Source organism: Clinocottus analis, unplaced genomic scaffold, assembly GCF_023055335.1.
Source record: "Clinocottus analis isolate CAN_PGR_092001 unplaced genomic scaffold, fCliAna1.0.p SCAF_14, whole genome shotgun sequence".
Taxonomy (NCBI): domain Eukaryota; kingdom Metazoa; phylum Chordata; class Actinopteri; order Perciformes; family Cottidae; genus Clinocottus; species Clinocottus analis.
Window position 1 is genome coordinate 11,723,041 of NW_027175865.1, and position 14,585 is coordinate 11,737,625.

General features: G+C 40.1%; 2 protein-coding genes across 2 annotated transcripts; both read left to right on the forward strand.

Moving 5' to 3' along the window:
- Positions 1 to 1,129: 1,129 nt before the first annotated feature.
- Positions 1,130 to 7,382, forward strand: LOC137784942 (gasdermin-E-like). The gene is made up of 10 exons (XM_068575940.1): positions 1,130 to 1,372; positions 2,602 to 2,840; positions 2,947 to 3,139; positions 3,462 to 3,639; positions 3,947 to 4,067; positions 4,365 to 4,517; positions 5,373 to 5,494; positions 5,719 to 5,887; positions 5,975 to 6,045; positions 6,315 to 7,382. Exons 2-10 carry the CDS (start codon positions 2,630 to 2,632, stop codon positions 6,558 to 6,560), a joined length of 1,464 nt encoding a protein of 487 aa, XP_068432041.1. The 5' UTR covers positions 1,130 to 1,372; positions 2,602 to 2,629; the 3' UTR covers positions 6,561 to 7,382.
- Positions 7,383 to 9,794: 2,412 nt separating this feature from the next.
- On the forward strand, positions 9,795 to 13,166 carry nup42 (nucleoporin 42). The gene is made up of 7 exons (XM_068575658.1): positions 9,795 to 10,083; positions 10,385 to 10,745; positions 10,836 to 10,924; positions 11,014 to 11,090; positions 11,309 to 11,395; positions 11,503 to 11,590; positions 12,209 to 13,166. Exons 1-7 carry the CDS (start codon positions 9,921 to 9,923, stop codon positions 12,736 to 12,738), a joined length of 1,395 nt encoding a protein of 464 aa, XP_068431759.1. The 5' UTR covers positions 9,795 to 9,920; the 3' UTR covers positions 12,739 to 13,166.
- The last annotated feature ends 1,419 nt before the right edge of the window (positions 13,167 to 14,585 follow it).

The window sequence follows — 14,585 nt, forward strand, 5'->3', positions numbered from 1 at the left end:
GTCAGCCAAAATGGAATGGGAGACAGTTCATATGCAGGTTCAATGTGTTGTTATACATTTTTGTTAAAAAAAACAACTTACAGCTTTAAAGTAGAATTGTGCTAAGACCTGAGACTCTTTTGCAATGAAACAAACATAATTGTATACATTACTAAGCATTTTTATAGATAATAATTAAACCATATTAAATCCTTAATAATTAATTCCACTTATCCAAGAGCATTAAATAATTTAATAATTATTCAGTAATACAAATGATCTCTATGATAGGGAGCCTTTGTCCAGAAAGAGTATTTTATACTGATATGCACTCTGATTGTATAGTTTAACCATTGCATTATTGAAACATCTGACTAGTTTTTCCAGAGTGCTGCTGCTGGTCATGGTAATGTGGCCCGTTAGTACATTCGTACTGTTTGTGCACAGGCGACTATTATATCTCTACATCTGAGAGACCACTCCCTGTCAGCCCTGGCAGAGTCATACTTATCACCACTGGTCACAAACCTAAAAACACACACTCACACATACACACACTCTTCTGAACCCAGTCCATACATCATGTCACTTTAAATTTAAACCATTCATTTGATTTGCATATGTTTTAAAAAAAAATATATATATATATATGTCAACACCTCTTTCAGCATGATCTTCACATCTGACACTGCTCCATGGACAAGGGGCAAATGGATTTAGGTGCTTTGAGAGCTGATTGAAAGTTACATCATGTATTATTTTCCCTGTAACAAAGTTACACATTCAGCACTTTTCTTATTAATAACTATAAAATAAAGTTTGGAATATTTCACTTAACTGGTGTCAATGTGTCATAAACCACGACTATACTGACCCACTTACGATTTACTACCACATTGGCAGTGAAATGCAAAATGCTATGAATGAATCATAACACTTTCAGGCATTGCCCCTTTTTATTCATTTAGAAAATAAAAAAATAAAAAAAATTCTACTGGTCTTCCTGAAAACACACACGCACAGACAAATACCGGAGTTCATATGATCATAATTAAGTCTCCAGTGAGAGTGGGAGGAGTGGGCGGTCTGCGTTCTCCTCTCAAGTGGATAACTGCGCAGACGATCTCTCCCTCCCACCATTCGGCCACAGCTCCGACCGAACACTGCTGCAATCGGTGTTTCCCCCCGTTGGCCTGTATTACTTTAATCATAACACTGCGGGGGAAGTGTCATTGTTACATTATCAGGATTATTTTGGTCCCCGTTTGGACAACTTGGTCTACTTTTACGCATGGCAGCATCGGTGACATTCCAGGCTTGAAAAACGACACAGACCTGCGTTCTGAACCAACGCAGCTCTCAAACCTGTAGAGTTGTTTGTGAGGACTTTGAGGTAAGCGATAACTTCACTTACAAATAAATAAGTCGTTCATTGGGAGAAAGAAAACCAACAACGTGACTCTATTCTGACGCTAGTCTGTTTGAGATAACCAACGTGATGTGTTTTGTTATGGTTTATGTTGGACCTTTCGCTCAGAACATGCTTTTTCCATGATCTCCAGGACCAGTTTATTTATTTAATTTCACACTGATAATCCGAGTCATGCGTCCTTAAGGCTCTTCCACAGCTGACCTAACTGTGCAAGCACGCGCAGCTCAGTTACAGCCTGGTTGCATTTGAGAAAGTGGACTGCCGGGAAACACACGCGCGCTGGCACACGAGCAAGTATGTGTGTGTGTGGCGTGCATACTGTGTAAACACGAGGCAGGAATGCTTTGGTGACTTTACTAACAGTATGTATTGGAAGATATTTCAATGGAAAATTGTACCTTTAATAGATAAACATGGAACACACTTGTACAAAAGAAAAGTAAGTATGTATTTGGCTTTGTTGTTTGCTTTTTGCTGATTTGCCACTGGATGTATTGAAGGGTCTTTTCATTACTGCTTTACATTCCCAACAACATATTCGATTCTATATAATTTGAGTTTGGGGTTAGGTAAAGGTCCCCATGTTACGACAACGCTTTAATAATTCAGCACGAATGACGTAACCCACTGAAAACATGTCAAGTCAACTGAAGTTTGTGTCGTTCACACATGTGGGCTGTGAGCTCAGGAAATGTGAGCCCCTGCTTTGGATTTATTTTCTGACCTGGCCTCTTTCCCTAACTTAAACGTCTCCCAAACCAACAGGAGCACAGCTTAATCTTTCTTCCATTCTTTTACTCTCAGCACAAATCCCCCATCATGTCTGATTATGTAAAATATTTAAGATGCTGAGCCAGCAGGATTAGTCTGCCAGGATGTGTCTGCTGTGTCACATTAGTTTCAATAATCAGGGAAATTCCTTTTTGCCTTGTATGTCACATCCAACTGTTGACTGAAAAGTTGTGTGGGTATATGTGGTACACACGGAGTCTGATTGATTTCACTGGGACTTTCTTAAACATGCACACGTTTTCTATCTAGAGGGGAAAACTGGGGAGAATACAGACTGGAAATCACCCGTAGTGGTTTAGTAGTTGGGTATCAGCGCAGCAGGACCTTGTGCTCTCATTGCCTTCCAGTGGACAAAATACAAATTCAGCTTAAATTAAGGCTCTCTTCTCTTCTGCCAGCTGTCTGCAGTCCTCGTCAACCCGGGCCATGTTTTCCAAAGCCACTGCCAACTTCGTCCGTCAGATTGACCCTGAAGGAAGCCTCATCCACGTGTCCCGAGTAAATGACTCAAAGAAACTGGTTCCCATGGCAGTGATCGTCAAACGCAACCGCATGTGGTTCTGGCAGAGGACCAAGTACCAACCAACCGACTTCACCCTCAGCGACTTGTTGCAAGGCGACACGGTGCTCAGCCCTGGTATGTAGGTGTGCACATACATACTGCAGTGAATAGAAATTGCTGAAGCTATATTTTACTTCACCTTATTTCACCTTTTTATTGTGAACACCACTTGTTTTGTCAGATGTGTCCGAGACAGAATTCCTGACCTACAAGGGGACGTTTCAAGACAAACTCTCTGCGAAACTGGACACAGAGGCCGGCGCTTCCAACGCCACACTGGAGGCTCGGGGCGCTTCCAAGCTCCAGTTAAGTTTTGGCAAGCTGAAGAAAGAGGACCTGGATGTAAAGAAGCTGTTACAAGACTCCAGCAGCAGGTGATGAATAATTCCTTTTTGGATTATTTACACATTGTGATGCGCAGAAGGTGACAAGATAATGACTTTATTATTAATGTGGTGAATTACTCCATGAAAGTAATTAGACATTAGCCATTTGAGACCTGAGACCAGTAACATTCAAACCACACAGATTAGTAGAGTCATCTTACTTAAATGACCCGCACTAAAGCTGTTTTGGTTCTTCGTGTTGTTTCTCATGTGAACACACTGATAGCTGACTGATAATGGCAACACATTAATGTTACACACACAACATTAGCATTGTGTAGAGTATATCAACCGTCTGTCTTCTCATCAGGCTGGTGGACATGCAGAATCCGCTGGTACAGCAGCTGGAGAAGCTAGCTGACGTGCTAGCGGTGGTGAAGGAGAGGATCCTGACCACCGACTCCTGCTCCATCACCCAGATGAGAAAGGAGCAGTGCACCTTCCAGGGGATGCTCGGGTTACTGGGCATGCTGGGTAATTCTGTTAAGGTGGGTGTGGGAGGAGTGTGTTTGTTTTAGGAAATTCTAAAAACATGCAAAATAGCTCATAGTTTCAATGTGATGTCATTCAATAATGAACTAGTTTGTTATGGGCATTATTTCAGAAATTGTAAAGTAGCAGATCGATGTTATTATTATTCAAATTGTTATTAGTGTCATATTCTGGGGTAAATATTGAATATTTGTGTTTAACTAGCAAGCAGTTAAGTCAAGCAGTTAAAATATTTTCAATCCAAAATGTTTCTTAAAATCGTGCTTGTGTGTGTGTGTGTGTATTGTATATGTGTATTCTCAGGTGTGTGTGAATGACAGCAACAACATTGAGGTGGACAGCGATGTTTCCTTGGAAATCCCCTCTGGTACAGTCATTGCTTACAGCATCCTCGAACTGGAGATTAAAAAAAATGGGCGCTATGGTGAGTTGGGTATGTGTGCGCTTGTGTGTGTGCGTGTGCATGTGTGTGTGTGTGTGTATTTGTCAGAGAGTGTGTGAGGTTACCGATAGGCAGACTTCCCGACAGCCGAGCAGATGATTAGACAAGCATCCCCACTTAATACTTCATACTTAATACTTCCCCATACTTAAATCATTTTTAACATCCCACATCAGAGTATTGTTCACTGATGTGTTTGGATTGTGTCTTAACTTACATGCTTGTGCACCTCTTGTCACTTGTACCCCATGTGTGATATAATGCTGTGTCTATTTTCAGATATATGCCTACAACCTGGTACAATAGGAGGCATTGAGGCCGACTCGCCTGTGTCCTGGCCATCCCATGATGATCCCACCTGGGATACGGTGGACGGAGGGTGCAATGGGAAGATGGTGCCAGTGAAAGTAGCTTTGAGTGCACTGCCAAATGGTTTGTTTCCATTCATTCGTTTAGCCCGTTACTCATTGACTAACTATAACACTGAGCATTACACTCCTCGTTTTTTCTGTTGTTTGTGAGGAAGTGAAACACGTTAGAGGAATAATGAACATTCAACAGGTTCCCTTTTTATCCAACGGATGGCATTGTGGATTAAATGAATAGTTTGAATTGGTTATTTGTTCTGAAACACTATATTTGGGAATCTTTTTTAATAATCTGCCAGGAAAGTAAACCTCTTTGTGCCGTGATAGAAATGTGATCTTGTAATTTTGCTAAATAGTCAGTTTTCCATCCTCAGATTTCCAAAATACAATCTAGTAGAACCTTTTCCAATTTACCCCTTTGACTGTAAAATAACATCTCAGTTGTTACTAACTGATAGTAAAACTGAGAACAAAAGTCCAAGATGGCACACTCCTGCCAAGGTTACACAATCCTCTAGAATTGCTCTTAATCTACCGTTAAACTTCATCTGCATTTCAAACTCTAAATCTTCATTGTGATAAAAAATAATCTTTGGGAGAAGTAGCACTTTGTATAACTATAAAAGAGTGCAAAATTTGAGTTGGGTCATTAACAATTGTAATAAAAATGTGAATGTGATTACATAATGTGTTTAAGGATCAGGGTCATATTTTGAGCCGACAGGAACTGTTTATATGAAATAGTGTGTCTTATAAAATAAATAATTTAAATAAATAATATTTGTTTGCCAAGTTTGGTGATTGAATAAGAAAAAAAACCCTACTCAAACACATCAAACTGCAGTCCATCGAGCATATCAAAGGTTGTTGGTGTGGTGTTAGTTTGAAATATGACGCAGTATCTCCCGCTCTCATGCAGGATCACAGGAGATGGACCTCTCTCCTCTGGCAGAGCTTCCCCAGACGACTCGCTGTGCCCTGTTCAAAATACTCCAAGAGGCTCTGAGGGACCCCACTGCTCTGTCTTATATGGAGTGTTTGGTGAGTGACACGCAAACTTGACCCCGGCACCAACACACCACAGGTCTGTTGTGGCCTGGAGTCACTGTTGACTCATCCCTACACGGGACATGGAGTTATTTGTGTGACAACTAGACTTACCCCAACGGACAGACACCCAAAACCTTGTTTATTTAATTTAATGACAGGATATCTGATACATTTTTGATTTTCTCCGTTTTGCCCCTTCTCTGTGCCTCTGTTAGCTGGAAGAGTTGTGCAGTGGTGAAACACTCGATGTAGATGAGCATGAAGAACTGTCGGATAGTCAGAGAAAATCATTGTCAGCCCTTCTGGACAGCCAAGCGGAGAACAGCCAGTGTGACCTCCCGGCCCGCCTAAATGCAACTTACCTGTTGGTCAGTGCCTTGGAAGGTGAGGGTGAACTCTCAGCTGAATATGGCCACATTTTCCCTTAGTGCTTCTACGGATTAAACTTGTTGTGTTTTATGTTTTTTGTAGCATTGCCTGAACAAACTCTGAGCCTATTGAGTGAGAGTCGTCCTGATTTTCTGGAGGCCTTCGACACACTGGTTAGTTAACTTTTAACTTTAATTTACTGTATACTGTTGACTACTTAATGTCATTTTAAGTTATGTACTTGAACATATTAGTGTCAATTACTAAAACACGTAGAACATATTATTTTAAGAAATAGTCGGACGTCATCTCTTGATGACATTTCTCAAAATGTGGGACTATTCCTTAAAACCAAAGTCAGAATCAAGCCTTTATCACCTTGCAAAGAGCTTGCTATCTTTTTGTCAATCCTCCATCCTTGTTTTCATATCTCTCCCACCAGATGTGCAGGTTAAAGAGGAGCAGCAAGCCTCTCTCCATACAGTGTCTCCCGGTCCCGCTGCAGGACAACCAGGCCTTCCAACATGCAGAGCAGCTGCTCAGCTCCACCAATGTGGCACTAAAGAGAGACAGCCACATGCTGTGGACGGAGACCGGAAATGAAGCAGGAGCTCTTCCATTGGTCCTCTGTCTCAGCATACATGGATTGTCTCTGCTGTGCAAAGGGCTAGTGCTAGTGTCTGCATGAGCACACTTTTTTTTGCGTATATTTCCTCCATTTCTTTCTTTATTGGAAAGTTTATTGAGATAAAATCGTTAGACCACCATTATTATTATGGATTCTTTCATATTTTTATTTTTACTATTTTTGTATGTATCATATATATAGCATATATATTTTATGTAAGAAATGCAGCTCTGACATGTTTCATCGATGTGTCTCACTCTTTTATAGCTTGGAAACCATTAAAGAGGTTTTTTCTTGGATCAGGCACCTTACATACATCTATCCAGCAAACTATTTCTTTACAAATAGTTTTGTATGAATCCAGTTTTACTGCTTTTATTTATGAATTTTCTCTCTCGTTCTGCAAATGTGATTCACTGTCAATGCATGGTGGTTAAGATGAAAACCTTTTGTATGTGTCAGCTCAACAAATATTTAAGTGGTAGAGTTTATGTTTTTTTAAATATGTTATTTGATGCATGCCGACGGTACACAAAATATAATATGCTGAAAACTGTGTTGCACGTATATTCTTACTGGAATTTATATAACAAATGAAGCTGCATTGTATTGCTGCAACATATTTGCTATGAGACAATTTCATTCATCAGGAAAACTATATATTTAACATTCCCTAAAATATTGACGTTGAATCGAAAAAGCTAAATTGTATTCAAATGCAATATTGGTTGTTTCTTATGTCGCAGTATATTTGTCACTATAAAGTTTAATGAAGCTACCTTTGCCATAGCCTTACTGCCACTTTAATATTTGTTATTTTACATTCAAATGTATTGTTGATTAGATATACATGTTTTACTTTATACTATGTTAATACATTTTTAAAAAATATTTGCATTTAGGTCTGTATGATATTACTTTATCAAAGTATATGCTTTTGTCTTATGTTACATTAAGTTTTTTATATTGCATGAGATGTATTGTCCAAAGATAAAGAAATGTGTTGCAAATTGACAAACCGCATTCCTTTTTCTTGGAAATATTTAAAGAAAATGTTTACTTTTAAGATTAAGCCCTCTGTTCTGTCAAAAAGCTATAAACAATAACATTTTTCATTTATTTTTATTAAAGGTCTTTGCTCATTTCTAGATTGATATATAAATTGTACACACTCATGGCTGATTAGACCTTTTCTCAGTCCAGTGTGTGTTCAAAGACCTTGGGAGTTGTTGTTTCTGTACCTGTTAGACTGGGACAACTTGCATCATTATATTAGTAGTTGATGCAGTCAGGTTCGAGTTCATTAGCTACACTTAGCTAGCAAGACCGGATTAGCAACAGCAGAGAGGGAAACTCTCCCATGTCCTTAACAATTTAACTATTTAAAAAGATTGATGAAACTCTTCCAAAAAACCCTAATATTATCATCTAATCTGCTGGTTATGTTTTGTAGAGGGACACTGTGTCAGAGTTTTATTATTTAACATCATTGCCACATATATTCAATTTAATTATTGTTTTAAGGAAAATTAGCAATTTTCTAAAAAAATCATAAATATAAATGTGTTTTATCAACAAATTGATAACCACACCTGTAGTCAATCAGTACAATTTTACTGTAGAAATGTTGGTTTCTAGGTATAATCAGCTGTGTACATTGAAATTGATAAAAAATTTCAATGTACAATGTTCCACACAAGTACATGAATGCAGACAATGAAAACTCAAGATCAATACTACATATCGGGTGTGTTGCATGACAATCATAAGCTGCAAAGTGTTGCTGTTCAGTGTGCTAAAATATGAAACAACAAGAGAAAGCTGATTCTTTCTGTTTGGGCTCATTTCCGCTAGGACAACTACATCTGACCAGTTTAGGAAGCTTGAGCTAAACAAGTCGTGTATTATAGGCCCAATGGTACATTTTTGCCCTTGGGCCTCCACCAGTTTAATCCGGTTATGCTAGTGAGGTGTATCCACAGTGTACATCTGTAAACTATGAGTGTATGGTTTAGAGAATTCAAGAAACATCCTGCAACACTGTGCTCAATTCAAGAAGTCTAGTCAGCCAGAAAAATTGCACCTGTGTGGACATGCAGGTCATTTATAGAGCTCAATGCATTAGTTGTTAAGTCTAAGACTTCACCCCCTTCTTTATGAAATACAAAATATGTTTGGACCTATGAACATAACATTAATTAAGGTAGATTAAAACATTTGCTGCTAAATCATTTGTAGCTTGATAATCACATTTAGTATATTCTTTGAGGTGTAGTGTGACCTTTTAACAATGTATGATCTGAAAACTAAATTCCTGCTCCTGAAACAAAGTCAATGGAAAACATTTTATGGAGCATTGCGGTCAAGTGAGCCCATATCCGCCGAGTCAGCTTCAATTGCAATTTCGAATGCACCTCTATTCAAGGTGTTACGGTAGGGGGGAGGTACTCAGCACAGAGAAGCCAGAGACATAATGATATTCATAATGTGACAACTTTCAATATTCTATAGGCTATAAAAACAGATTCTAAAATTTGTAAAGTAAAATCACAACGCAGTCTTTTTTAAGGGGACCTCTGCTATGCACATGTACATGGACATGAGATTTTACTGTACAGATTTGGAGAAAAGTGACTTCCAATTTAGCTACAATGACATAATGATATTCATAATGTCACAATTTGCAATATTCAAACTGCTAGAAAAACAGATCCTTAAATTTGTAAAGTAAAATCACAAGGCAGACTTGTTCAATCTGACCTCTGCTATGCACATGTACATGGCCATGAGATTTTACAGTAACGTTTTGGAGAAAAGTGACGTCAAAGTCAGCTTTAATGACATAATGATATTCAAAATCAGACCCTTAAATGTATAACGTTTTTATAGCTGTTTGAATATTGGGATATTGGGAAGTTACGTTTGAATGTTTTTTTTTTTTTTTCAAGCCACCGTAGGCCACCATACCGTAACACCAGGAATAGACGGTCATTTTTTTTCATGCGTGCTGCCCACTCGGCGGATGAGAGCTCACTTGACCGCACTTAAGGAGTGTGTGTACAGAACACAATATACCAGAACACTGCTTCCTCTAGAGCTGTTTACATTTTATTATTATAATTATTATATATTTATATCGTAATCAGTAATATATTTACAAATATAATAATCAATAATATATGTACAAAAAATAAAAAAAAAATCATCAGATACATAGATGCATGTTTCTATACATTCAAAAGCAAATAAACAAATAGAATCGTTATGTTTCGCCTTTTGGCCGGAAGTGAACGATTGTGACCGGTGACGTAAATCTCATGCGACACCAACTTGTGCGTTTCTGCGAGCCGAGTCGCACGAAAACATTAGAGGCCCGGATACTAAACACAGAGTGTGACGAAAAACCAACACGTTACAGAAATGCCCGTGTGCAATTTCTTTATTCAGGGACGTTGTCGTTACGGCGACAAATGTTGGAATGAGCATCCATCGGGAGGAGGTGGCGGCAAAGGAGGAGGAGGATACAACAACAACAACAACAGCTACAATTCAGCTCCTCAGCAGCAGTCCAGAGGAGGTGGAGGTAACGTCAAGTAAAGCTAAACATAAACTGTATTTATGTGACGTGAAGTGGTCTCTTTTTATGTCAAATTGTGCTGCGTTGGCTTGCTAGCAGTTTACGAAACAGGCAGAATTAACTTCCGTTTCTTATTTGTTGACATGGTGACAGGCCACAGAAGGTTGTTCAATAAAGTTCATTGTCAAGATCATAGAGTCATTGTGAGAAACTAAGCTGTAATGTTTCCAGCAAGTCGAGAAAAGCATTTAGGATCTTAATCTTTTTCGTCATTATTGACAGTTTTTTGTGTGCATGTTGGTTTCAGGGTTTGGAAACAGAGTTTGGGTGAATCCTTCTCAGCAAAAAGGAAGCTATATCCAGCCATCATCTTTCTCTTCTAAAGGAACTGAGGAATGGGGTCAAGGAGGAAGTGGAGGAGCTGACTGGGGTCGAGCTGGAGCTGGAGGAGGAGGAGGGGGAAATGACTGGAGTAGAGGAGGAGGAGGGAATGATTGGGGCAGAGGAGGTGGCGGGAACGACTGGGGCCGAGGAGGAAGTGCAGGGAGAAGAGATAATGCAAGCTTTCCTACTCAAAACAAATTTTCAACGCTTGGTACTCCCAGTACCTTTGAAAGGGGAGGAGGACAGCAGGTGCCAGCCGGTGAGGAAGATGATGACAAAAAACTGTGAGTCTTATTTTTTTGTTGTGCAGCATACCAAAAATAATGTCGTCATAAGGAGTTCATTCAAGTGATTTCTGTCTCGCATTCACACAGAGAGATCATCCAGATGGACATGGATATTTGGGAGAGTTCAGGGCAGTGGGGCTTTTCATGTTATTCCAGCTCCAAGACACCTTTATCTGGTCTGTATCAGATACACATTTGATTCCATGATTTTGTCAGGTATAGGTAGACACTAGACCTGATTATGTTTGATATTTCTTGTCTACAGGTTTCACTGATCTTTCCCCAGAAGAGCTAAGGATGGAGTATCTCTCCAGAACAGCGTTAGGCGATGTTCAGAGCTATGTGAGTGTATTGTCACACATTAAAATATCACTGCTAATATTGATCTAAAGAGGAGATCGTCTTCTATGTGTTTCTGGAGAGACTTGACTCCTCTCCGTGGATACAAGCATCTTTTTTAGTGTAGAGGATAGGTGACATCTTAATGTTCAATCTATTGGGTTGTTTTTTTGTTATTGTGTAAAAGCTAAATGTATGAAACTCATGTTTCCTTGATTCAGGTTAATGCTGTCAATCAGTTGCTCAACCAGTGGAGGAGCAGAGTCCAGGAACTGAAGGTCATGAATCCTGCCACCCGCACAGCTTTGGTGAGACACAGACACACACACACACAGTTACTGACACAATACTCCCATACATAAGTATGAAAGACAAAAAGCCAGTTAACATGTTTTGATATTTAATTTTCCTGCAGCTCACAGAGTTAAACAACCCAGCACCTCAGGCATCTTCAAGTGACTTTGGTTCAGCTGCTGTATTTGGATCTGCTACATCCAGCAAAGGTGAAGATGAAGTATTGCTTTAATATAACAGGAGAGGCAGGAACCTTTTCTTTTGAAAAGTATGAAAAGAGACACCTGCTCCCTGCCAATAAATAGTTAGTTATTGTATCAAGACTTTGTCTTTTGTGTGGATTAAAGAAACCACAAAATTCCATCATCATCTTTTTTTCCTATTTAAAGTCGCAGGGATCCCCGCGAAGGCAGGGTTCCTCTGGACAGGTCACCAGTTTATCACAGGGCACGTATAGAGACAGATATGGGCAATTTCACAGTCTCCAATTAACCGTAGCTGCATGTCTTTGGACTGTGAGAGTGAGCCGGGGAACCCATCGCCCATGTAAAGGGCGTCAGGAGTCAGCGGCATTGTCGGCAACCAACCCGACCCGAATTATAACACGGACCAAGGAGTCTAACGCACACGCGAGTCAGAGGGTCTCTTTTTTTTTTTTTCCTCTCGTTATTTTTCCCCAGTCCGCCTGTGATGGTGACTATACGGCACTCATTGAAGGCCTTGCTCTATAATCTTACGACATGTCCCGTCTGATTATAATGGTCTGTTAATCAAATTAATACGAGCCATTGTGCAAGTGTTAATTCTAACTCTTTCTGAGCATTTAGGCTTCGGGGCTCCAGCACCGGCCGCAGCCAACACGTTCAGCTTCGCTGCCCCAAGCGGTGGGTTTGGTTCCTCGGCGGCACCGCCCTCCTCCGCAGGTTTCGGCAGTGCCTTGGCAGCTCCGACACAACCTCCCTCTGGGTTTGGTTCCACCACTGCAGCCTCCTCAGCTCCTAATGCGTCGTCTTTCTCCTTTGCTGCGCCGTCCACCAACAAGCCAGCAGCCACTTCAGGATTTGGCTCCGCCTCGGGGTTCAGTTTCACCTCGACACAAAACACAGGAGGAGGAGGATTTGGAAGCGGTTTCGGGGCTGAAGCACCTGGCTCAGCAGGAAGCGGCAGTATTTTTGAACAGACAAGTGGAGGGTTTGGGAAGACTGCTGCTCCACCTGCAGCAGGAGCGGCATCGAACAGTCTGTTTTCAGATCAGAGCAATATGACTCCAGAGGAACTGAATCAGTTCAAGGCTAAGAGGTTCACTCTCGGCCAAATTCCTTTAAAGCCTCCCCCAGCTGACATGCTGGTGGTATGATGCTGTTTGAAGAATTCACAGGATTTATGAAAAAATAGAGATGATTTGTACAAAGTAAAACATTTACTCTGCATAGTGCTTCTGTTAAAAGCTACTATTCCATTTTTCAATATCTGGCTAATGTTTATACTAATACTTCAAATCAATTCTAGCAGGAAAAGCGTGCTAAATGTAAGATGTTTGTGTTTATGCAAAGTGTGCTTCAGGTACAGCTGTACAATACATAGTACATATTTTTAGATTTTGATGTCACGTAACCTTCTATTTTCGAATGATTGTCTTTTGGGATTGTTCTGTATCTGAATTTTGCTTATTTTTTAAGAGGCTGATAGTTACAGGTCAGTTGATGAGCGACATTTCTGAAGGTTTGTTTGCATGATAATTTAATCTAACAACTATATTACAATAAAAACATGCCTTGAATTTGATTGGAAACTTTTATTTGCACAAAACGCCTCCCACAATGAGGTCTAAAATGTCCTCTAAACTAGAAATGTATTTCACTGAATGCTTCATGGTAGAATAGAATCTCCTCCAATGGACTTACTGCATTAATAATACAAGTTGTCATTGCACAATTAAACCAGGAGAGGGTGTCACAATACAAGCGTTAAAAAAAGAGTTTTTTTAAAAAATGTTTTTGTGAAGCACAGACACAACTGTGTAACTTTGAAGATGTAGTTTGTCACTTCAGACTGATCCTTCTCCTTTTTGTGTGGGTTTTTACTCGCACTGCTCCTGTAACAAGTCCCCAGCAGCTTGCATCTGCCAAGAGAGGAAGTGTGCAAGTGCATGGAAGACAGTGAGTGAATAAACTATTCAATACGTATTCATTAGGTGTTGAACACCCGGTGGGACCACTAGTAGAGAAATACAGCGACAAAGAGGGAGCAATAAGCTATTCTGCTGCTATAGGGGCTACAGCTCTGCTGACTGGAGCATATTTTCAGCTGACAGGGAGTTTATAAAATTCAGCAAGAGGTGAATCTTAGCTGGCGCTGCTCCCTGTATGTGTCATAGTGTGAGATTGTGTGTGCGCAATCATCCCAAGTCAATATCTCATAGCTAGGTCAAAGACATTGTGCATGTACTTTATACAATTGTATGCATGATAAAGGTAACACAGCATTCATTAACTAGTGCGCAACATTCTAATTTTCTCTCCTACTTCTCGGTCTGTCAGCAGTAACTTCCACCCACCCCCTGCTGGAAGATAATGCATAAATAATTCAACAGATTAATGAACGACTGAAAAAGAGACCTCATGAAAAGGCACTCGCATGCTTGTTTCCGTGAAACTTGTTCAAATCTGCTGACAACAATTAAACGGATAAATATATGTGTGAATCCTTGTTTCCCCAACAGCAAATTAAAGTAGATTTAATTACTAACTGCTGTGGCATCAAATCGCCAGCCTGCCTGTGTGTTTATGTACTGTAATGTATGCAAGAGCTGCACAGAGGTGGATCAGTGCAATATTAAAGATGAGGGATGAGTGCATGGAATGCCAACATACACACTCACAGCAAGACATATAATGTGTTTATCTCTCTGGAGTACATCAAGACCTGTATATGGTTATGCCGTAACTAAAGAAACAATTACATTTCACTCATTTGACAGCTTGCGCTCACAAGCGAGGGGATATGATTTATGAATGCAGTCATCTCCTGAGGGAGCCTAGATTTTCAGAGCTGACATTTGAGTCGAAATGAATGCACACACACTGACTCGCGCACAGACACACACGCACACCCACGCACACACCTGTCATGTACTGTACACACGGTCCTCCTTTAATCCCCATCCTGGCCTATCCTTCCGTGAAGTCATAGCTTAGCAAAGAC